Source organism: Mizuhopecten yessoensis, unplaced genomic scaffold, assembly GCF_002113885.1.
Source record: "Mizuhopecten yessoensis strain PY_sf001 unplaced genomic scaffold, ASM211388v2 scaffold716319, whole genome shotgun sequence".
In the NCBI taxonomy this organism is placed as follows: domain Eukaryota; kingdom Metazoa; phylum Mollusca; class Bivalvia; order Pectinida; family Pectinidae; genus Mizuhopecten; species Mizuhopecten yessoensis.
The window spans coordinates 685,326-711,865 of record NW_018480057.1 but is presented as its reverse complement, the minus strand read 5'-3'; the positions used below and the strand labels follow the sequence as shown (position 1 = coordinate 711,865).

General features: G+C 33.6%; 1 protein-coding gene across 6 annotated transcripts in view; it reads left to right on the top strand.

Moving 5' to 3' along the window:
- Positions 1 to 26,181, top strand: part of LOC110442997 (ras and EF-hand domain-containing protein homolog) — a 50,983-nt gene extending 24,802 nt beyond the window's left edge. For 2 of the 6 annotated variants that reach the window (XM_021486928.1, XM_021486926.1), the window contains 15 exons: positions 703 to 793; positions 2,145 to 2,240; positions 3,256 to 3,449; positions 4,816 to 4,884; positions 6,710 to 6,800; positions 8,988 to 9,085; positions 9,446 to 9,606; positions 12,727 to 12,866; positions 14,161 to 14,373; positions 14,958 to 15,093; positions 16,207 to 16,288; positions 18,761 to 18,875; positions 19,165 to 19,284; positions 19,885 to 19,961; positions 20,456 to 26,181. In XM_021486928.1, the coding sequence (XP_021342603.1) occupies positions 703 to 793; positions 2,145 to 2,240; positions 3,256 to 3,449; positions 4,816 to 4,884; positions 6,710 to 6,800; positions 8,988 to 9,085; positions 9,446 to 9,606; positions 12,727 to 12,866; positions 14,161 to 14,373; positions 14,958 to 15,093; positions 16,207 to 16,288; positions 18,761 to 18,875; positions 19,165 to 19,284; positions 19,885 to 19,961; positions 20,456 to 20,549 (1,777 nt within the window). In that variant the 3' untranslated portion in view covers positions 20,550 to 26,181. Of the gene's footprint in view, positions 1 to 702; positions 794 to 2,144; positions 2,241 to 3,255; positions 3,450 to 4,815; positions 4,900 to 6,709; positions 6,801 to 8,987; positions 9,086 to 9,445; positions 9,607 to 12,726; positions 12,867 to 14,160; positions 14,374 to 14,957; positions 15,094 to 16,206; positions 16,289 to 18,760; positions 18,876 to 19,164; positions 19,285 to 19,884; positions 19,962 to 20,455 lie in introns of all 6 variants that reach the window. The other 4 variants (XM_021486927.1, XM_021486924.1, XM_021486929.1 and 1 more) reach the window with 3 other exon arrangements.
- Positions 26,182 to 26,540: the final 359 nt, after the last annotated feature.

Below are 26,540 nucleotides of genomic sequence, written 5' to 3'. Positions count from 1 at the left end.
CATACCCTATGCAGCCCTTGAAACCCTCATCACACGCTAAAACATACGCCATCTTTTACCTTATATCTATATCCTGCACATACAAAAAAAAAATATTCACTGTAAATAACCCCCTTTTTACGCCTCTATGACAGGATCCCAAGAGCATAATCATTAGTATATTGATGGAGCCCCTGCACACTAAGGAAGAAATGATAGTGACCGAAAACAAGTCTTTGTACGATTTTCCCCGGTTGATAACCCTACTTATCTTTTTCAACCTCCCCTCGCTCACCATAACTCAAGCTCTTCACTATCAAAAGTCCAATATAGCACTAGGTGGTTTGGATCGGATAGAAAATAAGTATCCTGACATAATATACCACTGCAAGAATTAAATCAATTTTCTCTTTAGAAAACATTCGTGTTTCTAAACGTTGTTTAGAATAACGACACATGTCTGCATAACATGTTTGATATGACCTTTGTTGTGCTTATAAATACAGCGACATTTACATATAAAACTAATGGGGTCATTTGTATCAGAAACACAAGATAATTGCACCGTTTTCCGTTACTGTATTAACACGTCTAACAAATCGTTGGTCTGGTTTCTAAACACACTGTACCAGAAACCTACCGTAACCGTGCTAGGTGGACATTGGGTTAATTTGTTCCTGCTAAGGTAAGATCAGATTATAAACTAAAGTCTGCTTTTTTTAGGGAGAAAGACCAGCATGAGAAACACCTTAGAAATTTGGAGGAGGAAATGGAAAAAGAGATGAAAAAAATGGAGGAAACAGTTCGACAGAAGGTGCGTAGGCGATTAATACACGTACGGAAAGGCAGAGTGACTATTACATACGAGTCTGCACAAATCCATGACTTTATTTGGTTAAATGACCGAAATCGCTATTGCTGGTTTTTTTATTTAAAAACTATTCTTTATAAGTTAATTTTTCAAGTGTGTTTTATTTGTGAATTTGCTATTGTACGATTCATTATCCTCATGTCATTAGTACTTTTTGGCAAATCGTACGAATTCTGATACATACTCTGCTATATCATCGATATGTTAAGCTCTGTTCTTAACGTCATACAGAATCCGGTTACATTCCTTTCCGCGTGAATGCCTCGCCACTGATTTGATTGCCACGATTTTACCGTATAACCAATTGTTGTTGTACTCAAATTTATACACCATCAGCTGTTTCCATTCTTACAAAATGTCCCACCCCCTTTCGTGCGTGGGATAGTGGAAAGGAAGTTAATAAGTTAATAACTGCATTGAATACATTTCAATGTTAAATTCCAGAAAAAATTAAATTCACCTGAAGTGTACTATCTTACCCTATAGAATATATGCATGCAGAGTTCGACATGCACCTACGTGCAGCCTATGTGTATTCGGTGTTTATTAAGCTGCAAACGTCTGCGGATTAGCACACGACATCTGGCGGCAATCGTCATGACTCATGTTTGACCATAAACGACCGAGCAAGATAACTCCATTTCATAAGTTTATTGTTTGATATGGAGCTAAATATAGTATATTCGCGGCATTTTAATACTTAACCGGTTTCCATAATAAGCATGATATTATGCTAAAAATAGCGTTATTTATTATACTGAGATTGTATATATGCATATGTATCCAAAAAATTGATCTTTGAAATATCACATTAGAGTTAATCTTACTACTAAGAATGTTGTCAATGATATGTACGGCATACCTTAACCGTAATTACCTAAAAGTATAACCAATGTCTTTCTTCCGTTTATACCATTTATGTTTTAACAACGTATTTTGTTTATTACAATTCTATTTGAGAGACACACATTTTTATAAGAAAAAAACTATTGGTACTATCAGTGATTAAGGACAAGTAACATAAATCCTGATCAATGCATGCTTGTATCAAATAACAATTGAATTATTGTTCTTTTTTCAAGCATTCACATGTATCAACATTTAATTAACCGATCCAGAAAAAAATATCCATAAACACACTTTAGAGGTTACTTAGTTTGGAATTCTTCTGAATGCAGACCTATGTCAAAGTATTTATCTCACAATCCGAGACAAACCTTAACCATCTGAATAGTCGTAACGATTAGGAGGCACAAGATTTATCTCGATTGACAGTTTAGTTTTCAATTATTAGGAACAGGAGAAGGTGATGGCAGAGAAGGCAGAACTCAAAAAGGAAGTAGAAGAAGAGTTGATTACATTACAACAGAACCTTTCCATTATGCAGGAGGTAATCGTATACTTGTCTCTTTATCAACTGGTAGGAATGAACTAGACTTCTATAAGTTGTTGAGAAAACTGTACCAAAGTAACACTGACCCTTAACAGTATATATGTCTCTTTATCAACTGGTAGACATGAACTAGACTACTATAAGTTGTTGAGAGAACTGTACCAAAGTAACACTGACCCTTAACAGTATATATGTCTCTTTATCAAATGTTAGAAATGAACTAGACTACTATAAGTTGTTGAGAGAACTGTACCGAAGTAACACTGACCCTTAACAGTATATATGTCTCTTTATCAACTGGTAGAAATGAACTAGACTACTATAAGTTGTTGAGAGAACTGTACCAAAGTACCACTGACCCTTAACAGTATATATGTCTCTTTATCAACTGGTAGGAATGAACTAGACTACCATAAGTTGTTGAGAGAACTCAACTGGACAAACGTAAAACTGACCCTTACAGTATTCATTAGGTCAATTAACATTTCAATGACTTTAACAAAATAAATCAATACTCTCATTGCATGCATAAAGTGTATTGTACAAAATTATATAGATAAAGGGAGATAACCTAGAAAGTGTATTCTTCATGGTTGTATTCCCATTTTTATAATGATTTGACAGCTGTAATCTGAAAAGGGGTAATTAATTATTCTTATCTTGAAACCAATAATATGAATTTGAGGCCATATTTTTATATATTCAGTTAATCGCATGTTCCTGATATATCAGTTTCTTTCTTGACACATTCCATTAATACTAAAATTACGGTACGTTGTCGATGACCTGTAAGTTTTTTTATGAAATCGAAATAAAAATTAATGCATATTTTGAACGTACAGCAAACCGACATCATCAACAACTTCTCCCAGTGTCCATTTCAACACATAACCATTTCATTTATGATGACAGTATTGATTGTTGATGGATTGACGGGTATGTGCATAATCAAATTAAATCACAATCTCGTCCTTGGTGTCATCAGTTCTGGCTCTTTTTATCTGTTGATCAGGAGGGTAATGGTCAGAAAAACAAAGAGTTGGAGACACATCTTTTGGACATGAAAAAACGTTTGGAAGATATGGTTATAGCCAATCGACACCTGAAGAGCGAGTTGACGGACTCTCGCACAAACATGGCGCTCGTCAGGAGTGAACTGGTGTCGGTACGCAACAACTACACGGACAAGTGTCGGGAACTTCATCGGTAAGTCGCGTTACTTCATATTACTATTATTGTAACGTTACAGCAATTTACATAGGCTTTATAAATGTTGAAAATGCATTTGAACTTGTCTGTAGATCTTCTAATCATATCGCCAAACTCTAATTCTGCATAAAGCTTCTAATGGATATGGATATAGCTAGCCTAATAACCTGATATAACAATGTTTATATGGAAAGATCAGAAACAATTAAGACTGGATATAGAGAATCTAAATTTGGAACTTGCCGACGATGACCGTATTTGGTGCCCTGCGATTCTAGGTATAGGTATCTGGTCTCGAAGCATTTGAAAAGTCAGGTCCCACACAAATTCTGTAACACATTAATCCTGTACCACAAAAGTCTTTATATAATTTTGTATATGCTCCGGCAGACATACTGTTTAATTTTATTTTTTCGTCGTCGTTGTTATTGACATATTGAGCTACTGAGCTATCCAAGGGCAACTCATCCATTTTTCGTACTCAATCGTAGAAAATGATTTAGTTGTGTGAGTTTTAAAGCATGTATGACTTATCCTGACTTTCTGAATAACTCTTAATATATTCATCGATAAAAAAATCAATACATTGAAAAATGAAATACCATAAAAAATTCAACAATTTCCTGAAAGACCACGAAACTCCATATAAGTTCCGTGGGACTGACAGACAATATATAGCGTGTTCAATGAAGACATCTAACTTGCATATTTTCGCTATCGTGTACAAATAATTTTGGTTATATTCTTGATATTTGGAATGTTTAGTGTCTCTCGACCAAACGGTTAATTACTATACATTTATCGATTCAAAATGTATTAGTATCAATTAAACCATAATTATGAATTTAGATACGAGCAAACATTGCCATATATTAAGAGAATTTAAAACCTTAAAATTGTTCTTGAGTGTATATCGCCTAGCAGATAAGTTATCCTTATATTCTTATAACAACTCTTATTGCAAACTGTGGTGGAAATATTTCTCAAGGACAAGCGATTAGAATGTTTTAAAGTACATATTATTTTAAAGCAAACATTGACATTTAAGAAAAAGAGTAAACAAGCTTATTGGAATTTGTGGTGGAAAATTTCTCAAAGACAAGCGATTAGAACCTTTTCCGTATTGTTCTGCCGGTTTCGTTTGTTTCCGTTGATCAGTTGTGTATCATTCTATTGTTCTAGTGTTTATTGACGGTGTGGTCGATTATTTATTTTTTCTTTCTTTCGTAGTATTACAATGATTTTAATACTCACAGATATGTAATATAGAAGCGCGAGTTTTACTGACTTTCAGCTTACAAAGTCACCAGTTACTTATCATCATCTGCCAAATTGATGAAATTTTCGAATTAATATTTGACAGTGAGAAGGAGACCGTGATGGACATCGTGAAGGAACAAGATAATCTTACCCGCCAGCTCCATCTTCTACAGTATGTATCACAAAGGTTGTGTGGCTATCACATCATTCAGAATGACCATATGTTTGTGTAATTGCACTCTTCACACTCGTATTCTTACGTAGCAAATGTAATTCTTTCATTCAAATAATATGTTGCATACTTTATTTGCACCATATGTTATTGTATTTTACTAAATTCACATCAAATGAAACTGGTTATTATTTACTTAAATACTCTGTCACGGCAAAAGTAGTTTTTAGATTCACATGTTATGTTAGTTACTGTATATGCTGTCGAAACGGCATCCGGTTTTTTTTCTCTCCTATTAACGGTCAGATTTGATAGAGCAAGATATATCGTTCGTAGAAAAAAATACATATAGAGCCCGGCAAAATGAATTAACTTTTAGTAATCTAGAAAAGAGTCCATTGTTTACCCTAGCTTTCCGCATAGTCTTAGACATATTTATCTAATGCTTTCTTATTTCGGTTTACTGGCGATTTTATCACATGATATCAATATATTTTCTAAATATTTTCTTTTATGACTGACACGTTACAGGGCATCAAAACGGAACAGAAAACGTAGAAGGTCATTTGCACTGATGTACTTTGTATATTGTAAGATAAGACATTTTCGTTTCGTTTTATTAACACAACTACATTTAGCCAAAACGCGTATGACGCAATATGCACTAACTTTTGCACCAAACATGAAAACGTTTAGTGGGATTTCCGGTTTAAATACTTCTATATCATATAAAAACACAGCACTATAACACCAGGGACAGTATATACTATACGTCCCTGATAACACAAAGTCGCAATTCGTTGTTACCCAAATATAACATAAAAATGTCAGTGGGTGATGTTTATACAACGACACGACGTTGCTTTAGATATCTATCACAGAGATATATCACTAAGTTAGGATATATAGATGTATCGCATCATGTTTATGTAATAGGTGACTACTGTACCTAACTGCCATCATTAACATTATATCATTGCATATTATCCAACCTTTCGTTCATTTAATAAAGAAACAAAGTGGGTCTGTTATTTAAATTGTCACGATATTTTTGTCATTGAACTTTATGGTTAACTGTGCGTAGGCATGCTTGTTTGAAATATCCTTAACAACGACATAGTACAATTGTAAGTAATTATATATTTGTTCAAACATAGCTTAGACAAATTGAATGAGTTAATTTAGTTTTTACTTCATAACAGTCCTTCAAAAATAAGTTTGCCTACGTTTTCCGGTTTTCTAAGCACAGTTGTACACACAACACTGACATTCTTCAACTTGAACATGTTGTGGACATCACATAAGCGTCCTGCATCCTGTACATGATACAAAGTAATAATTATGAAACACTTGCTGTTTTCCTCCTTCTGTTGGTTCCTAGTTATTACATAAGATTTCCTGTACGTTGGTGATTTTCACTCAGACGAATTCTTCGCTTCTTGGTGTTCTTATGTCCGCTGTGACCATTACGTCCTGGAAATCACTTTCGGGGACTGAAAATCCTCTTATTTGCGTTTTTAGAGTCCATCATCGAAGAAACGTGCATTTGTGACGACCATGAAATACCAAAAAATAAGTTGCATGGTGCAGTATAGCATTTTTAAACAAAGAAGTTAGATTTTCGTATATTAAACATATAGGATACTGTCAGTGAATTTTTAAACAAATATATTATGTTGCGATATAGGATTATATCAACTTGATCAGATTAAAGTATTTCGAAAATTTGACTTTAATATGCATTTAGATAAGTTGTGAAAGTCCATGACATCCTTATTTGTTCTAAACATTAAACCTTGCTGTGTCGTATGTTTTGATGTTCTAGCAATGCTAACCAACAGCTACACGACACGAATGATGATTTACTGGAGGCGGTCATACACCAAAGTGTCCCCAAGTATAGCCCCACCCCTATTGTAAGTATTTTATGTATTGAAATATTCAAATAATTGATATCAACAATATATCAAATGGTCTCGTGTCAAGTACATTTGTATGATTTTTAATTTCCACATATTTTATTGACAAAAAAAGTCAACAGGATTGGACATCAGGCATTGCCTGTATGAGTTCTCTCTGTACAGCTACATCCAGTGGTGGACGCATTGTTTACATACACAAAGGGGAAGTAACTCGTGTCAAGTACATTTGTATGATTTTTAATTTCCACATATTTTATTGACAAAAAAGTCAACAGGATTGGACATCAGGCATTGCCTGTATGAGTTCTCTCTGTACAGCTACATCCAGTGGTGGACGCATTGTTTACATACACAAAGGGGAAGTAACTCCTCCAAAGCAGATTGTTACCCTTTGCATTAAGGACTAGTAATAAACAGGTTTGCAAAAACTATTTATATTAAACTTAGCTATAGCTACACTTTCTCTTTGTATACAAATTAATTAATGACGTCATAAAGCGTACCAACAGTGGTTAGGAAAAGCACTGTAGAGCATATGACGACGATGCTAAGAATTAAAACATCAATTTTGAGGGTGACATGTCATACTGTTAAACAGCCTTTACAATTGGCGTCATATACAATGAATGATAAGGTCAGTATCATTACAAAGACAACGTAAGGGGGGGAAACAAAACGGAAAATAAAAACAACAGATCAATTCCAGTCGCAAAAATAACTGAAGAAAACACCCCGACATCAGTTAAAGGCTGAGATTAATTGTCTCTTACAATCCTATTTCGCGTTAAAAAAGACCGATGAAACTGACATTTAGAGAAAAGTTCAGTATAATGTTGATATGAGGTCGTTTTAATCATTATCTAAATATTAATAAGCAAGATAAAAATTTCGGCATTCATACTGATATTCCTTTGATATGAAATAAGATACATACATGTATATATTGGTAAAATCACACATACCTCCTGATTTTTCACATATCGATACTATGAACATATTTAAATGTGTATGTTTAAATAAAGGTAGTGGGGATAGAAGATTAGCTGACATTTTTTTTATATAAATTGTAACATAACTATACAATGGCGTTTTGATAGTTAATATGAAAATACTTAAATTTTCCTCCATCAATGATGTCACATTTGAAAGAACTGTATACAAAACTGTAATGCAACTCAAAGCGCACAAAGGGCTATATTTACAATATATATATATATAAAAAAAAAGAATCAACAAAAAAAACAAAAAAACATCTTAAGACCAAAATAGAACTTCAACTGTTCATATATCATGTGGGCCAAGTATATTGACTTACCGTTTACACCGGAAATAATTTTTATGATTGATGTGCTCAAAATAGCTTAATGTCATTCAATCGATATATTTTCATCATATTAGTAGAGAGTTTTACGTTGCTTCTTAAAATCGATAAATTAATTTAGAACCAGATCCATTATCTTCACATCAGACCGTTCGACCTCAGTGGTTTATAAGTATATTGACAACGCGATCAAATTAGATGTAATTAGCCTAATCATCAGACAACGACGACAAACCTTGTCTGGTTCCCTCAACACGGTAGTGAGGACATAGACCCGTTAGTGAGGACATAGACCCGGTGGTGAGGACATAGACCCGGTAGTGAGGACATAGACTCGTTAGTGAAGGCATAGACCCGGTATTGAGGACATAGACCCGGTAGTTAAGACATAGACACGGTAGTGAGGACATAGACCCGGTAGTGAGGACATACACTCGTTAGTGAGGACATAGACCCGGTATTGAGGACATAGACCCGGTAGTTAGGACATAGACCCGGTAGTGAGGACATAGACCCGGTAGTGAGGACATACACTCGTTAGTGAGGACATAGACCCGGTAGTGAGGACATTGACCCGGTATTGAGGACATAGACCCGGTAGTGAGGACATACACTCGTTAGTGAGGACATAGACCCGGTAGTTAGGACTTAGACCCGGTAGTGAGGACATAGACCCGGTAGTGAGGACATACACTCGTTAGTGAGGACATAGACCAGGTAGTGAGGACATAGACCCGCTAGTGGGGACATAGACCCGGTAGTGATGACAAAAACAGCTCGTTGTTCCATGTTAAGGTGAACTGTTGCCAGGCTGTGTTGCAATATTAATGTCATGGTATGTGGGTTTTTGGCATGCACAGATACAGAACCATTCTCGGTCGTCCTCTAACGCTTCTTTGATAGAGAGAGAACGGCGGGGATCTCTTATGAGCGACTACATACAAAGTGGTCCACCCTCGTAAGTACAGCTACAGTTTTGTTTTGTCATGTGGTTCGACTTGAAGTTAGTGACATTATGCAGATTTTATTAGTTTTTGTTTCAATTATAAAGTTTATATGGATTATTTTTGATAGGCTTTTAATTGTCTGTATATGAAATCGTGACATATTCTTGATGTTATTGTGCGGAAAATTAAATATTGTCTGCCATGAATATCTTTGCATCCGATGCATTTTTTAATCTAGTGTTTACTAACGACACAGTGCGAATGTAGATAAAATCATTACTGTTAGAATATGCACTTCACACGTGTTACTGTTCTGTTTTTTGTTCACTTACACAATAGCAAAATCACGGTTTTTATATTTAACTTTGCAGTATGAAATCATTGAATCTCAGTCGGGGAACCTCCATTGCTGAAGATGAATTACTCGAAGACGTCATTTCCATTTCCGGATCTTTACCTTCACCACGTATAATTCGAGCACGACTTCCGAGAGACGAAACGTGTGAAGAGGACGATGCTTGTGATGATCTTGGTAAACAAATTATAATCATCATGTATCGTAGACTAACATTATTGACGTTTTACATATGAATTAAACATTCAAATTTATCAACGGAAGCCACTTTATGAGGAAAGCAGAACATTTGTTGTTATAGACAGATTCCTTATAGTTTGGTTTGGTATTGTTTAACGTCCTATCAACAGCTATGTTCATTTAAGGACGGTAATTCCTAATACGAAGAAGAGGTAATACTTAGATGGTGTTAGGACATGGTTACACCAGAGGCCATAGCCAGGTGGTAGTAGTAGCTATAGGAACATAGTGCCTCTAATGTTACGTTGTAGTGAATGATACTTATAGTGGTTTCTCGTACATGTTTGTAGCTATTGACAAGATGCTTCACATTCAAGATTGACTGTAGTTAAAGAATGATGGTCTCTAACACTTTGACTAGTTATAGACAGGTAATAGTTGTATGCATGTGTGTGCTTAATGTAGTTGATCTATAAGGCAGATATGATTGTAGTAAATTCACAAATTGTATATGTGGCTATAGAAGATCGGTCTCTCTACAAGTTCAGATATAGCTACCTGTATGGACAGAGTCCCTGATGCAAGTTTGACTATAGTAAAAGACAGGTGGTAACTATATACAGCTTGCGTATCAGACAGGTTTAAATGTTATTATGGATAGATACTCTCTTCTGCAGGTTTGACTGCAATATTAAACAGGTGGCATCTGAAGCAAGTTTAATGTATAAACAGGTGACCTCCCAGAAATGTTTGACTAGTGTTAGAGACAGGATGTTGGAATCAACTTGTATTACACACAAACACGTACAGTAACGTGTGTGACGTCACTAGATGCGTTGGTGCATTACGTTTGTGCTCGTAGAACACATTTATTTATCCCCAAGGAATATAAATAATGCAATTTTACAATCTACAACTGAGTGGTTGTGATAATGACTTAGTCCCAGCCACACTCTATAAACAATATAAAAACTTCATCATTCTGGTGATGTTTGGCGTTAATAGACCAAAAGGGATAGTTACAGAGACCGCGCGGTCGTATACATTGCTTTTTTATAGGTGCTTTTCATAGTTTTACTTTTCCTGGTATGTTATTACGTATAATATATCTATGTGAATCGTATGCTACATTTCATGTAAGCCAAAAAAATAATATATACATTATATTGAGATGTGTTCTAACATGTTATGCTGTACATGATATGAACAACGATGACTCATACAGAAAGTTACAAATGTTGACTTATATAACGTTTTAGAGGTTAAACATTAATAGTATAATTCCGTTTGTATCATAACTCAACAATCGTGTTTATGTTACTTTGTTGCGTTGTACTAAATAGATTGATTATACATGACATTACAAAGTGAACATATGGATCATGGCCTTGCATTCGGTTTATTTGTTTTTCTAGGAGGGGGGAATCATGACCATATTTCTTTTGTTTCTCCCTCTGTACCTGTCGTTGTTCTTTTTAACGCCTTTGCGTTTTAAGTTCGTGTGGAGAATGTAGTTCTGTTTAAAAGTTACTGATATTATAAAGTTTAGATGTGTTACAAGATTGATTTACACAGGAAAAGATACTTATGTACCGCATGTACATATAGAACTGATATAAATCCATACGTCACATGGTTACGCATTATATGGAAAACGATGTTTCTTGCATGTTAAGGTGAATAGGGATATATAATAATAAGTTATTGTCTGTGAAATGCAACATGGACAGTGTTTTGTAATACACTGAGCTACAAATCATGTATACAGATCTTGCCTTGATATGTTATATGTGTAAGATATTGATTATAGTCCCAGTCTGCTGAGCTGGAAATGCAACATCTGGGAATACCAAACCGGCAACAATTACTTCAGAGTTTCTAACACAGTGTAAATATATGTTACGCTTAGAATATCATTTATAATTCATGAGTTAGGTTGACATAACTATCGATATTTTGCACAGTAATAAAGGGAAGTAATTCATATTCATCTTATGTATCAAACTCCTACTGGATTCCTAACAACTTAAACATTTTATATAGATTCAACCAGAATATATACAGATACTTCCTTTAATATGAAATCTGCATTTTTACATTGCTTGATATATTACTAATAGTATGAAATCTACAATTAACCAAGATCGATATATTGCTAATAGTATGAAATCTACAATAAACCAAGATCGAGATATTACTAATAGTATGAAACCTACAATTTACAATGATAATATTACTAATATAATGACATACACAGTTTACAATTTTAGATATTATTACTAATAGTACGAAATATACAGTTTATAATGATATATATATAACCAATAGTATAAAATATACCGTCTGATATATTCCTTGCTCGTATTTTGAGAAATTATATATATATACTATTTTTACTATGAAAACATATTGTGAAAACTATATATGTGCCAATCCTTCCTTTAGTTGTATACACGTTGTTGTTTGTTTTGGTTTTTTAGATATTGTACAGGTTAAATCTATTTTTTATGTACATCTTATTGCAGAAAATACTAATATGTCATATCAGCATTTGCTAAAAAAAGGTTTCTATTTTAATAGGAAGTGTTAATAAGATGACATGCATGAATTAGAGATAACAGTTGTGTCTGTTTTAATTTTATTATGGCCTGAATGGGGTTAATGTTATCGTCTTTTGGAAATTAGTTTGCTTGATTCTTTCCCCGTAGATGTTTCTATTTCCTAGAGTTTTTTCATTATGACATTTAACTAATATCAATAATAATCGATAAATATTGTTTCGTCTTTTATTCGTTATCTTATGTTGTTTATTACAAGTATATTATTTAGTTCTCCTTATAAGAGAGTAAATTTCGCCTATTTGTTAATCACCACGCACGTGCATACTTTAGAAGTAATAACAAAAGTTATTGGGGGGGGGGGGGGTTTCTCAACCGTTAATCACGAAATTATAAATGTCTAAAAAAAGGTCACCAGTGCAAACTTCATAGCCGCAACATTATACGGACTATTCTTGATAATGTGATTGTAGAGATATCCAGGGACTTGTTTCGACCACTGTGTTTCTTTGACACTTACCGAACTTATTGACGCCATTAATCATGTTTTGTTACCAAGCAGACAGCGGGCACTCGACACTTCGGGACCAGAATGACATAGACTCGGAGTCGGAAATAATTCAAGACCAGAATATCAGACATAGCAACACACGCAAAAACAGACTCAACCGCAGAGCCTACGTCGATGTCGACGATGAGGTAACCTTTTCCCCATATTACAGTTTATTTCTATGGGTGATGCTATAGGGCTTGAAATCATAACGTTAGATAGTTTAATGCATTAAAGATCCTATTCGGTTTTGCGTCTTGCAGAGTTATTTTCTCTTGGGAGCAGGTATTGATTGTTACCTCATTGGTTTGTGTGAGAAAATTACGTCGTTTTTCCAAAAATTGATGACGTTACTCTCACAAACAAGTGACGTAACATTCAATACCTACTCCCAAGAGAAGATAACTCTGCAATACGCAAAGACGGAATACCGATGCCAAAAAGTGTAACTACGCATTAACATATTTTTCCAGCATGACTTTAACTCGTAAAATGATTTATGTAAAGGAAAATATACTTATAGGTTTTTAAAATGTAACGGGGCAAGAAATGTTATTAAACTCTGGACAGTATGCTGTCTCGGTACCCAACTGAGCTAAAATGATATTAAGGTGAGGTTTCTATGTCTAAAAATGTTTACTGTTGAATTTCATTTTGTTTTACCAGCACAGTGACAGTGATCCGTAACATAGTAAACGTTCGTCCCTAATTCATTCAATGTTTATTTAGTTTATGTTCACACCTCATTTACGATTTGATTCTATTGTTCATTTCTTCATTAATTTACTATGATATGCACTCACAAATTTATCTACTCATTTATAAATTCCTACAAATATCCCAAACATTGTAAAAATGAAAATACGTTTTGATCCCTGGCTGGCTTATACTATACAGAATAAGTAAAGAAACCCATAGTAAAGGTACTACTTGAACTTAATGGTCTACGATTAATAATTTTTCATTTTTTCGGATGATATCATTGTTGAAGTATCTATACTTATTAACTTTGTAATCTAACTGGCTCACATTTAAAACGTATATGTACCTGTACCATACATTGGAGGAACGCATATACATTGATGAATGTAAAACGATGAGTAAATGTTTAAAATCCACCTAAATATTGAGATTAGAGCAGGGAGTGCTGACATTTGTGACCCGTTTATTTCGGTAATCATCATTCATGTAAACATGTGAAAAATAGAATTAAATGATAATAAGCAGAACACACCGTCAAAGGTTACACAATAAAGCTTAGTAAGCTCTTTATTCAGTAGAACCAAGTTTCTACAAAACCGTTCATTCTGTAAAATTTCAGGAATCTACAATTTTACCGGATTAACGAGCATGTTTTGTCACTTGAATTTAGTTAGTTTCTGAAAAAAACTCATCTCGAAAAAACATTAAAGCATGTTAAACTCTTTGATATTGTTTTATCAGGATCCTGACTCTCATGACGAGGACTCGGAAAGTGAAGGACGTTTTGAGCGTGACCCCAGAGTATACAAGTACAGAGATGCTAACCGTCTTCCTGTAGCACCAAACAAGAGAGGAAGTGCCAGATCACGGAGTCGTGACAATCAGGCCGGAAGGGACTCGGGCGGCTCGGGAGGTCGCCGATCGCTGAGAAAGCAGCAGACAACCAAAAAGGAGGTACGTGTTGAGCGTTTCAATCAAATCCATATAGATGTCGTGTGTTCTGGTTTACACATGTTGAAATATCTAAGAATATTTGAAGTAATCCAAAATTATTTGACCTAATGTTGTGAAAAAATTTAAGATCGAGGATTTTTTTCTCCTTTTGGAAAATCATAAATCATTTATCAATCTTAATTCATCTAATATGGATTTTTTGTGTAATTCAGTATTGATGTCACAAGCACAACGTTGTTCCTTGTAAAATACACGGAAGTGTTTTTGTAGAGCTTATTTTATTCCTGACTTGAATACATGAGCATCTTCGAAGGAACCCATTTATATCCAAGTTTATTTAAATGTATAACATATGACGCAGAATCATCTGATAGATTCGAATTACATAATGTCATATGACGTAATATAAATATCCCCGTAGAGATTTTATTAATTACGTACACATTTTCTTCGCTTTCTTTTATTTATTTATCTATTACTATTAGTATCAATTGTTAACCATATTTTACCTGAAATCTTCTCTGAACTACATTTGTTTGCATCATTATTCTATTTAAATCGTATATATTTTGACCAATCAACAGAGCATGCGGTCAGTCAGTCGTGAGCCAGAGAGGATGTACAAAATCGTACTGGCTGGGGATGCAGCCACAGGCAAATCAAGTTTCATCATGAGGCTGTGCAAAGGCAAATTTGTATCCAATCTCAGCTCAACTCTGGGTAAGTTTACTTACGTTACAAGATTAATTATTCTACATGTTCCACTCATTTTTTGTTTACAATGATACGTTCTAACGACCTACATGCCACGCATGCAACTCTACATTTACTGTCGAGCACATTTTGATAGAATGTTAAGGTTTTAGATACATTCGTGATAGATACTTCAATGTCACGGACATGAAAACGTTTCACTACCATAGACCTGGAGGCATTACTCAACAATATAAAAAGACGTCGGTCTGATATATAAACTGTTAATCCTTTAACCTATATGGTCATTTTTGGCATTTATATACATCATCTCTTTCCATTGCAGTCTTAACATGTTTAAACAAAATTTTGATATTTCATCCCATAGCACTATTTTAACTTTTTAAGCCTACCCTGCTGCTGATTTTGTAAAATAAACGAGACATTATACATATTTTTAAAGAATTTTTGGACCCTAATTAAACGAACATAGTTGTCGATGGGCCGTTAAACTCAAACAAACAAACATACAAATATTTGTACCTGACTTCAACATGCCATTCTGGTTTCATAAAATCATAATATTGATTAATATTAATTAATATACAGTGCTTGATGTGATGTAATTGATGTATAGATTAAATATTGATAAGATTAAAACTCTATTAGAAAAGTATATGCTGCAATTAAAAATGTAAAGGCACAGTATCAACGACTATCACGTTAAGCCGTAATAAAAACTAAGGTATGCTTATTTAGTTCCATGTGTTCAACGCTTGTTTAGCTTAACAAGCCTTCACCTTAAATAGATAAACTGATATAATAACGAATTATCTCATAAATTACAAAAAGGGGTATTTTTGTATATGTGTTTTCCCAATCATAGATTGATTTTGGATCCTTTATATTCAAATTTAGCTCTAGATATTTACAAAAAAAATATTATAAGATACTTCATGAAAGATAACGCATAGCTATATCATTAAACTAATAAGGAACACCTAAGCCGTAATAGCAATGACTTCATTACTTAATACGATGTAATAAGGACCAGGAGTAACAATAGCTGCATCAGTACATTGTCGAAAAATGGACAAGAACGATTTTGATATTCGACATCCTGTCATGTATTTTTGATAGGAGTGGATTTCCAGACGAAAGTGATGGAGGTAGATGGTCGTACTATAGCACTTCAGCTCTGGGACACTGCAGGACAGGAAAGGTGAGGACCTTGGATCTTTTGTATATTTGGGCTGACAATGTTATAACGTTCGTCTGTGTTATGAAGTAAGAGCCAACGGGCTGCTGTTGATGGTAACAACTAAATATAGCTAATATGATCGAGAGATACTCTTTCTGAATTTTGTCAATAAACCGGTAGATTCGATTTTCTGAAAACATTTAATACTTATGCGAGTGCTTGTAATCACATGATTTTCGTTAATATCTATTTTCGCTATTGCTCAGCAAAAGATTTTTTCAAATCGATTATGATTCAAGAAATAATGTGTTACCAGCGTTCCGTTCTTCATAGTCATATTAGTAAATGAGTCGTTGACACAAACATTTTCAAAATTACATATTTAGGTCCTTGAAAATTTTCTCATGAATACTTAATCTCGCTATATATTCTATGTTTTATTTTAACCTTTTTGAAAATATTCCATATAAAAGATCTCATTAACTGATCATAAAGCAAATCAGGTTCAGGGTCGTCATATACTATATACTAATCATTTGAGATTCTGGTTTACATATGTACAACAAATATATCTAATCCATGTTTAATTGATACTGCTGAAAACATTTAGACACATTGTAAATACAGATCCATTCCGACAATGTACATCATAGTATTTTATCAAACTATTATTGGTTCATAAACCCCTTACTATGCATTTCCTCAACGGCAGATGGCAAAGAAGGAGGTGACGTCATAGTAGGAAATAATTTGTGTATCTATTTCTGGATTATTTATTAATCAATTAACTGGAAATATCACTTCTTTCTCTTTCCTTTATTTTTCAATTTTCAACTGTTCTACAACTTGAAACTTCAACTTGAAAAGAAGAACTTCAGGAATATTCACTTAACCACATAATTCAATTAATACGCACCTTCAATTTTTTGAACACACAACATACTTACCTGAAACCTAGAATTTATTTATATTATTAGAATAAAAACTATTCTGTACAGCCTTGTATACAGAGTAATGCTGGGTAACTATAACGGTTAAGCGTCTTGTATTTGATGGAAGAATTGCTTTTGCATGATTAGATTGGATGATATATTGGGTGCATGCTAAAACTAGTATGGTAATCCTGTCAGTGTATTAAATCGTAATTAGTGTTTGTTGTTGAAAAAAGTGATTATGTGTTCTGACATAATTCAAACCGGATAGGATAAATTTCTTTTTTGTGTGTGTGTGTCTTCAAAGTCAGTTACATGTATATTTTCATTGTCTTGTACGGGATAAATTTGACCTGTTTACTTTCACTCTTATTGACACCTTATCAAACGAATTGTGGAAGAAAGCCTAACGTTAATTTTATATCGATTTGTTTATATATTATAACTCACTGTCGTGCCGACTTATGGGTGTTATTGGAATATGTTGGAGATTATATTCTACCACCAAGGAATTTCGTTCAATAAGCTGCATTGCCCTATGCGTAGAAAAGGGCAAAGGTCATTCCAATCTATAAGGCTTATACCTATTGATCTCTGTGCATTATGAGATCAAACAAAATTTGGGCTTAAAGATAAATACAAATTAATTAGTGTTTAATACCTAATCATACTACTGAAACAGCACTTCTGAGTGTTGTTGATAAATGGCTTTAAATATAAACGAGGACTGTCTCACCGGTGTCCTTTAAATTGACCTCCATATGGAGTTTATACAGTGGAACATAAGGTAATGTTGCACAAGCTGAAGACGTATAGCGGGTGTCAATCACCTTTGGTAATTATCAACCTATTTACCAAGCGTCACATCACAACTTAACCCAAACACGGTTGACTATTCCAAATAGAATAACCGCATTATAACAAAACCATACGACCAGTGACACAAAAACAAATCCTCCTGTTATTTTTATAAAAATCTTTGTGTTTTCATACAACGTCAACACAGTGGATTAAAGAAGTTATTTTTAATTTTTTCATTGATAAATTTGTATGTATTACGACACTCCAAACTTAATCAGAACAACGTCCTTAAAACACGGATATTACACTCTCGCACACCAGCATCCCGCAGAACCTACAGATCTAGCAGTCTGCTGTGATTTGATCAATGATCCGTGCAATATATGTGTTTTATTTCGCTCTTTAGGGACTCGTCAGAAAACAACACAATCAAGGCTCTTAGATTATTATTGTTTCAAATGTAAACTCATAAACGATATTATCCATGGTTCTGCTGATACTTAATGGTAATCAAACATCTACGTGTCCTTACGGAATATGAAAGGATTCAGTTACCTCCCGTTATTATTTTCAGAATTTTAGTTGAGAGTGTATGTTCACTTACTATCAATGGATACAATGATAAACTTTTAGTATGTTGTCGTTTAACTGCTTGTGTTGTATAATTCATTGCCAAAATGAAGAACAATAATGTATAACATGTATGCAGACCACCCCTTTTGGTTGTTTTAATATGGTAAACCCTTGGTTTCTACTACAGGTTCCGCAGCATCGCCAAGTCGTACTTCCGGAGGGCTGATGGTGTTTTCCTTTTGTACGATTGTACCTACGAGAGATCCTTCCTAAGCATCAGGGAATGGCAGGAATCAATAGGGGTGAGCCCACAAAAATTAGTACATTCTCGTTGAATTTGCCCTCAATTTAACACGCTAAAATGCAAAATTTTAAAAGTGCGTTTAAATCCATTTGATTATTCTGGTATTGAAATTGTATGTTAAACCAGAAATTAATATAACATTATAGTATGTTTTACTTCAATATAAATAACTTAATCAAAGGCCATACTCAACGAAAGAAACATAAACAATGTTAAATAATGTTTTAGTTCTTTTAAGTTGCTATGACATAGTTGGCATTAACCCAAGTGATCTTTCAAAATTCTAGGACAGCGCTCAAAAGAACATCCCTGTTATGTTGTGTGCAAATAAAACCGATTTAAGGGAGTCTAGTGAGAAACAAGGGCGGAAGGTTGTCCACTACGAGGACGGACAGAGACTGGCTAGGGTACGTATACATATTTTATTCATCATTACAGTATTTGAATTTGTCATGATAATAATTAAGTTCCTATTGTTTACATAGAGAATTCGTCCAATCGTATTTGAAGAAGATTATGTGCTTAACATCTGTGATTCATTATGCGCAAAAATATCTTTTTCTTATGGAAATAGGCATGAACATCATATTATATAGAGAGCAAACGATATATTATATTGCGAGTTTATTGCTAGACATAATTGTTTCTTTTCCTAATTTAATGTTTAATACACTATAGCCCTACAAGACGAGGGTTGCATATAACATATTGGATAAAGTATTAAAGGTTAATTAACACAATAATACCAAACACGGTATTTACTTGGTAATACAAATAGGTAAAATGCGCACACCACACTTTCGTGATATTAAAACCGAATAAGATTACATGTTAACGTATAGAATGCGGATTAGGTATCTTAACCAAGGCTTTTATGACGTTAACAAAACTAAATTGATTCATTGATATATAAAGATTAATTCTGACACTAAAATATACGTCAAAAAAGTCTTTTGCATGTTTCAATGCCATTACAATGATGACCTGTTCGTTATGTGTATTTATAGGAGTGTGATAGCCTGTTTATAGAAACCAGTGCCAAGGATGGATCAAACGTTACAGAAGCTGTCATAGAATTAACGAGGTAAGAGCTTTAACGTAAACCGTTCTTAAGGATCCCTGTCCCGCTGTAGGAAAAACATTAGCGAATTCGGTTCCTTTTTTCGTACATGCAGTAACTCCCCATTGATATAATTGTACCTCGGCTATGCTAGGATGGTACCGTTGACCAGGTAGATATGTTGGGTAGAGCGACAGTATAATTATCGAAGAGTTGGAATCTTGACGTGTCCTATTGCATTCTCACACTTGGAACACTTTTCTTTTCATAAACATTCCGCAAGATACGATGGGGTTTAACAAACCTTTAGTCAATTTGAAAAAAAAGGTTTCATATGCATAATGACAGTTTTGGCAGTGGTACGAGGTCCGTTTAAGGTCAAAATGTGTTGTGTGTCCTTAATGATATTATTAAATAAGATCTTAGATAAGATTTTAATGAATTTGTAATTAATTCGATTTAATTTATAAAATGATTACCTTTAACTTTTATCCGAATCCGTTTACTTTCTAAATTAGGTTGATGAGAGCCAATGAAGATTTGGAAGTGAAAACAGTCGGCCTCCAATTAGCTGAAAGTAAAAACGAAAGCAAGTCATCGTGCTGTGGATAAGCGACAAGAGTGAAAGTAAATTAAGTGCATAAACACTATATGAAGTCAAATTGTTCGTCTCGGATGTAAGGATGCGTAAAACAAGCTCTTCAGATAAACTAGTAAGTACAAATCACTGATATCCTGACATTCGAGGTATTTTACTTCATATTCATGCATGAAGAGTGTTGCGAATTGTTCGCTTGATCACCAAGGATAACCAGGAGTTGGTCAATGAAATGACACATGACTGCATATTTCAATGAGTGGCACAATCCACAGTCTTCTGCTATTGTCGCACTTCTGGATATAATTTTGGGGAAAACACGGTGTGTGTTTGTCAGCATTTCTTGACCTTGATCGACCAATTGTATAAAATAAGTTTTTTTAACTTGCCATGGTTTACGGGTTGTTTCATTCCGTAATTATATGTATGACGTTTTCCATGTTATTCTAAGTAATTGTGTGTTACGTGGTTATCTACACGGCAGAGCGAAGACAAGGCTGGATACTGCTCTTTCGAGGATAGGTATTATATGTAGATTTTACTCACATATCATGTAACATTTCAGATTCTGCAGTGTGTCTTAATACTAATTAATAAAGATGTGTTTGTCATTAAAGAGTCATTATACAATAACATTTCTATGGCGGTTTACGACGTGTAGAGAACTACAACGCGTACGTAGTAGTTACTACGTTTATTTAGCATAGCAAAGTTGTCTTCGTGCCATGTTGATTAAGATTTAAAAATTTACATTAAATCATTTTTTTTTTAATTTTTCCAATGCTAAATGTTAACTTTGCCTAGTTCCTGACAAGAGAATATAGGGCACTGCTGTCAACCATGATGAAATACCTATCATTTCGGCTTTCTGCAGTATAACCGGTCTTGAGTACCATGCCCATAGGTATTTGGTTTATCTACATGTATCCACTAAACATCCTCGAAATTCAATGGGGTTTAGCTCACTTGCGTTCTCTGCACCCCTGGAATAAGTCATGACAAAATTGAAGGGTCAGTGTGCATCACCTGGTGGATGATACAAGAAAACATTTTTAACCTTTTATACCTCAAAAGAATTTCGCGGAAGCATAACTGTAAAATTGACCGGCTTTGAGGTCAGATGTTGCTCCTTAGTTATCTTCAAAGAATTGGTGTCAGCCTAGCCAATGATCAGTTTAGTTCAGCCTAGCCAATGGTCAGTTAAGTTGGGTTTTTTCACATAAAACCAATCAAATAGTTAGCCGCATGCCTGCAATTTTGCCATGACATTGTCCGGAGCTGAGGTACAGAGACAATAGTGAGCGAAACCGTTGGAATTCCAAAGATGTCCACTGTCAAGAGGCCAGAAACTGTGATTATCCTGATCTGATTCGAGTTGTATGTCGTTAAAACAACTGTACCTTACCAATAAAATGTTAGTTTGCTTAGCTTGTACAGGTCAGGAATCACTTGTTTTGTGACAGTTCTCCTTTGAAATGGGTATCATTATATTTAACGTTATACTTGTCTCCCTTGGTTGTGTGTAAGAAACACTAAAGTGTTCTTATTCTTTAGTTTTCTTTACTTAGATAGTATACATCTTTAAAGTCTAGTCATTTTTGTAAATATTGTATTTATTTAAATAACATATCGAGCTACATCACATTATATAATTGTTTCTTATCGTTAAATATTTGAAATGTTGTTATTATTATCAATTCCTATGTTTAGAGCTATCGACAGTAATATCTATAGCTGAGTTGGTTGTTTCTTCAGCTAGTATGACAATACATATTCATAAACTTGAAACTTTGTTTCTATTTCACAGTTTCTCTGTTAAGACACAAATTAGGAAAAAAACAGTTCCTTACTTGAACCAAAACTCAATGCGATTCATTCGACTTTGAATAAAACATATTTGTGATTCATTTGACTATGAATCAAAGCTAACGGCAATTCATTTGACTATGAATTTAAGCTAATTGTGATATGCTTGACTATAAACCAAAGCATGATTAATTCCTCTGGTATGAATTAACTAAGAATATCAGATTTGGCAAACGTAGTGCTAGCTGTTACGATAATTTCGCTTTATTATGTGTTTTTTTACATATAGAGTAAAACATGTCATATTCAAACAATACTAAGGTAACTACCGCCTACTGCAGTAGGAAGATTTTCATATTCTTCCGGTTTAATTAACAGTGGGACTTAGTTAAAAAAAGTATGCGCGTTCCACATTACGAAAGATGTTATATTTTATATGTATAAATGTATGTAAATTCGCTTTCTGTAACATTTATTTATTTGCACAATATCCTCGTGTTATACATCTATAGCTATAGGTTTTTGTATGTTAATTGATAGACTACGTTATATAAAGCTGTAGTTTTTTGTATCTTAATTACTAGACTGAACTATATATAGCTGTAGGTTTTTTAATTTAATGACTAGACTGATCTGTATATAGCTGTAGTTTTGTGTATAATAATTATTAGACTGAGCTATATATAGCTGTAGTCTTTCGTACCTTAATTACTAGACTGAACTATATATAGCTCTAGGTTTTTGTTTATTAATTACCAGACTTAGCTATATATACCTTTAGATTTAGTATATCAATACCTCGAATGAGCTATATATACTGTAGCTGTAGGTTTTTGTATATTAATAACCAGACGTAGCTATATATAGCTGTAGTTTTTTGGTATATTAAGTACTAGACTGAGTTATATATAGCTGTAGGTTTTTTGGTATAATAAGTACTATACTGAGTTATATATAGCTGTAGATTTTTGGTATACTAAGTACTATACTGAGCTATATATAGCTGTAGATTTTTGGTATATTAAGTACTAGACTGAGTTATATATAGCTGTAGTTTTGTGTATATTAAGTACTAGACTGAGTTATATATAGCTGTAGATTTTGTATATCAATAACTCGAATGAGCTAGGTGTTTTTATATTAACTACTTGACTGAGCTATATATACATTGTAGCTGTAGGTTTTTTGTATATTAGGAACTTAATTACTGGAGATGTTTTGTGATGGTCATTAGTTAAACATCTGAGTCACCGTTTATGATATTTTATATTGTATAGAATGCTTCTTTCGAGGCAGTGTATTTCTTGTGAATTTGAGGTTAAAAGTAAATCAAATTATTTAACTTGACAGCGATTATTTAGTTACATTGTCTCAACCGAAAACGTATCACTACGCGAAAAGGTAGATATGTATTTTTCCAAATAATGCGAAAATACCACTGTGCGAAATCATGTCACTATACAGCATATTACTTTGTACATTATATCCATATGTATAACGTTATAAGGTATCTTGTTATGCATAACCATATAAAGTATATGTATATTTAAAACAATATACAATATATCACTGTGTAAAAAAATATTATATCCCTGTGTATAACGTTATGTAGTATCTTGCTCTTAGTAACAATATACAGTTAATAACTACGTTTGTAAGTGTTAAAATATATAGTATTTTATTATGATTGGTTGTTTATCAACAATTCTATGATGAATGTAGGTACGACTTATCATGTGATTTGAGCTCATCCTTGGCTGTTTTACTGTATATAGACGTATGATATGTACAATATATTATAATGTTAAAATGTTTACGTGTGACGGTGTGCATGCTAACCAGATGAGATATTGGTGTCAAAAATCTGACAGGTACAATGTAGAAAGTACTTATAATATACACTTCTTGTCAGTCACTATTACGCGTATTTGTATATTTAATATTTAATCTATGGAGAGGCTGGAAAGTCAGAGAGATCTGGTATGTTGTGGAGAGGAGTGACAGAGGAGAGTATAAAGTCGTGTTTTAATTAACTTGAGAAAGATTTGAATTGATTAACACGAGTAAATTTACTTTAAACATTGATAATAATACGATGCTTATATGAATTGAGCAATAGTGCTCTTAAATTAATTTTTCTTTCTAATATGCTGTGTTTCTAACATGAACCGTTTTTCAAACATGATATGCACTGCCTTTCGTAGGAAAACTATGCATGTGTCAATCAAGAAATCTCGCTTATGTTGTAAACGATTTCCTGGTGAAAAGATTTGTTTAATCACGTACTTCCCTTGGTTTTGTCTCGATTAACTCTTAAGTGCAATTTATCATCAATCATCGGAGCAATGTACTTACCATATCATGTTTAACATAGTCGTATCTCTGATGGTAGGAATATATCAGATTCGGGAGAAGACTCATATAGGCACTGCCTGTTGTCAAATCCTTTTGTTAACACAACAACATTTTGTTGAAACAAAATGGTAGGAATATATCATGTGTGTATGACATCTGTCTCTATAACTCTCATTAATTGTATATTTTAATCACATCTCCATTTTCTGTTTCCATATAGCTATCCTATTGTTCCTTACTACTATCACTGAATCAAAAAAAAAGGCAAAAGCAAAAACAAAAATCTTTTGGGCTAAAAACGTATTCCAGATGTATTTCTACAATCTTAATACATTAACATAAACTTTCATAAAACGTAGGGTAAAGTTATAAACTGGTACAACTATGATTCTTAAAACTGGAAAAAAACATGCATGTCCTGGAATTCAGAATGTCCAATTTGGATAATTAATACAATCATTATCGTACTGCATGTTTTAATACAAATGCATTTCGGACTTTTCAATGTTGCCAAAATGAAAATAGTAACATTGTGTTTTTATATATTAATACATGTCTAACTATGTGTAGTGTTTCTTGGCTTAGTACAATTATTTTGAATCATTATCGTGAAGAACATATGCAATCCTGTGTGACAAACATCTTCAAAAAAGAGATTGGTTATGAGTGGTCATTCTGCTTTTTAATTTTTACATAATCTTAAAATCCTAATATCTGAGGAAGCATACATAATAAAGATTTATTCTGGCAATAAACATATGAACAGGATTTGCGATTTTTTGATACTCGGTGTGTAATATAAATGTATTCTTTGATTTATATTGTAATTTCACTGTTCATAGTTCTATTTTTTCTTCTAAGCAATATTTCTGCGGGTTTTTTACAATGTGCATCTTCTTCATGATCCAATTGTTTAACTGTCATCGAATTAACTACATTAGGTTGGAGGATGTTCCACATGTCAGTAATGTTATTGATTAATTGTCAATCACCAGCAGCAAGATGATTTCAGGTCATTATTTAAAAAAAAAACATTAGTTTTGAATTAATAACTACTTGGTACTTACATGCCTTTCAGTTAAACTTCCTTATTGAACACCAACATATCTCAAATACTTGTTTATTTCGATTTTAATAATTGGCGACATAACAGGGTTTGACTCGAAGTAAGCAATGACGTCGACATTGTGAGGTTTGGCTGCAGAGGATTCTTTGAATAATAGGCTTCATCTGTTGCATGATGTACGTAAAGGATGGTGTTTTGTCCATGTATATAATGGTTATGTTCTAACTTTAGACATGTTTATTGCCCCCGAAAAGATTGACATGATAACCAGAGTTTTCTCCCTTTAAACACTATACACGGGCTGGTCCAGAGTAATGAGTGTTATGGGTATGAAGCAATACTTAAGTGTTTAAAGCATGAATTGTTGTCTGTTATATTTCGGGAAAAGAAATAGGTCAATAAAGTAATTCTGCTTATTATTCAATGTGTTGTTTTCTTTTTTTGTAAGTGATTGTAATTCCCCACGTTATTTTTCTAACAAACATAATTAGAGTGTTTTTGAAAATCCATGCTACCAATAAAAGCGAAAAAACTTGATGTTATACGAGAGGTTGGACGTTACCTTGGCCTTGTAACAGTCACATGGGTGAGCGAATTTAGCGTGCCTACATATGTACTTTATAACAGTTTTGGCGATGAGTCAGTTAGGGGAGTAACATTAGAATACGTCCCCCTATTATGACGTAATGAACCCTGATCTAGGTTATATACAAATTTATTAGACTCATGTCATGCCCAGTAAAGATTTGAATAAAATATATGTCTACAAAAAAAGGAA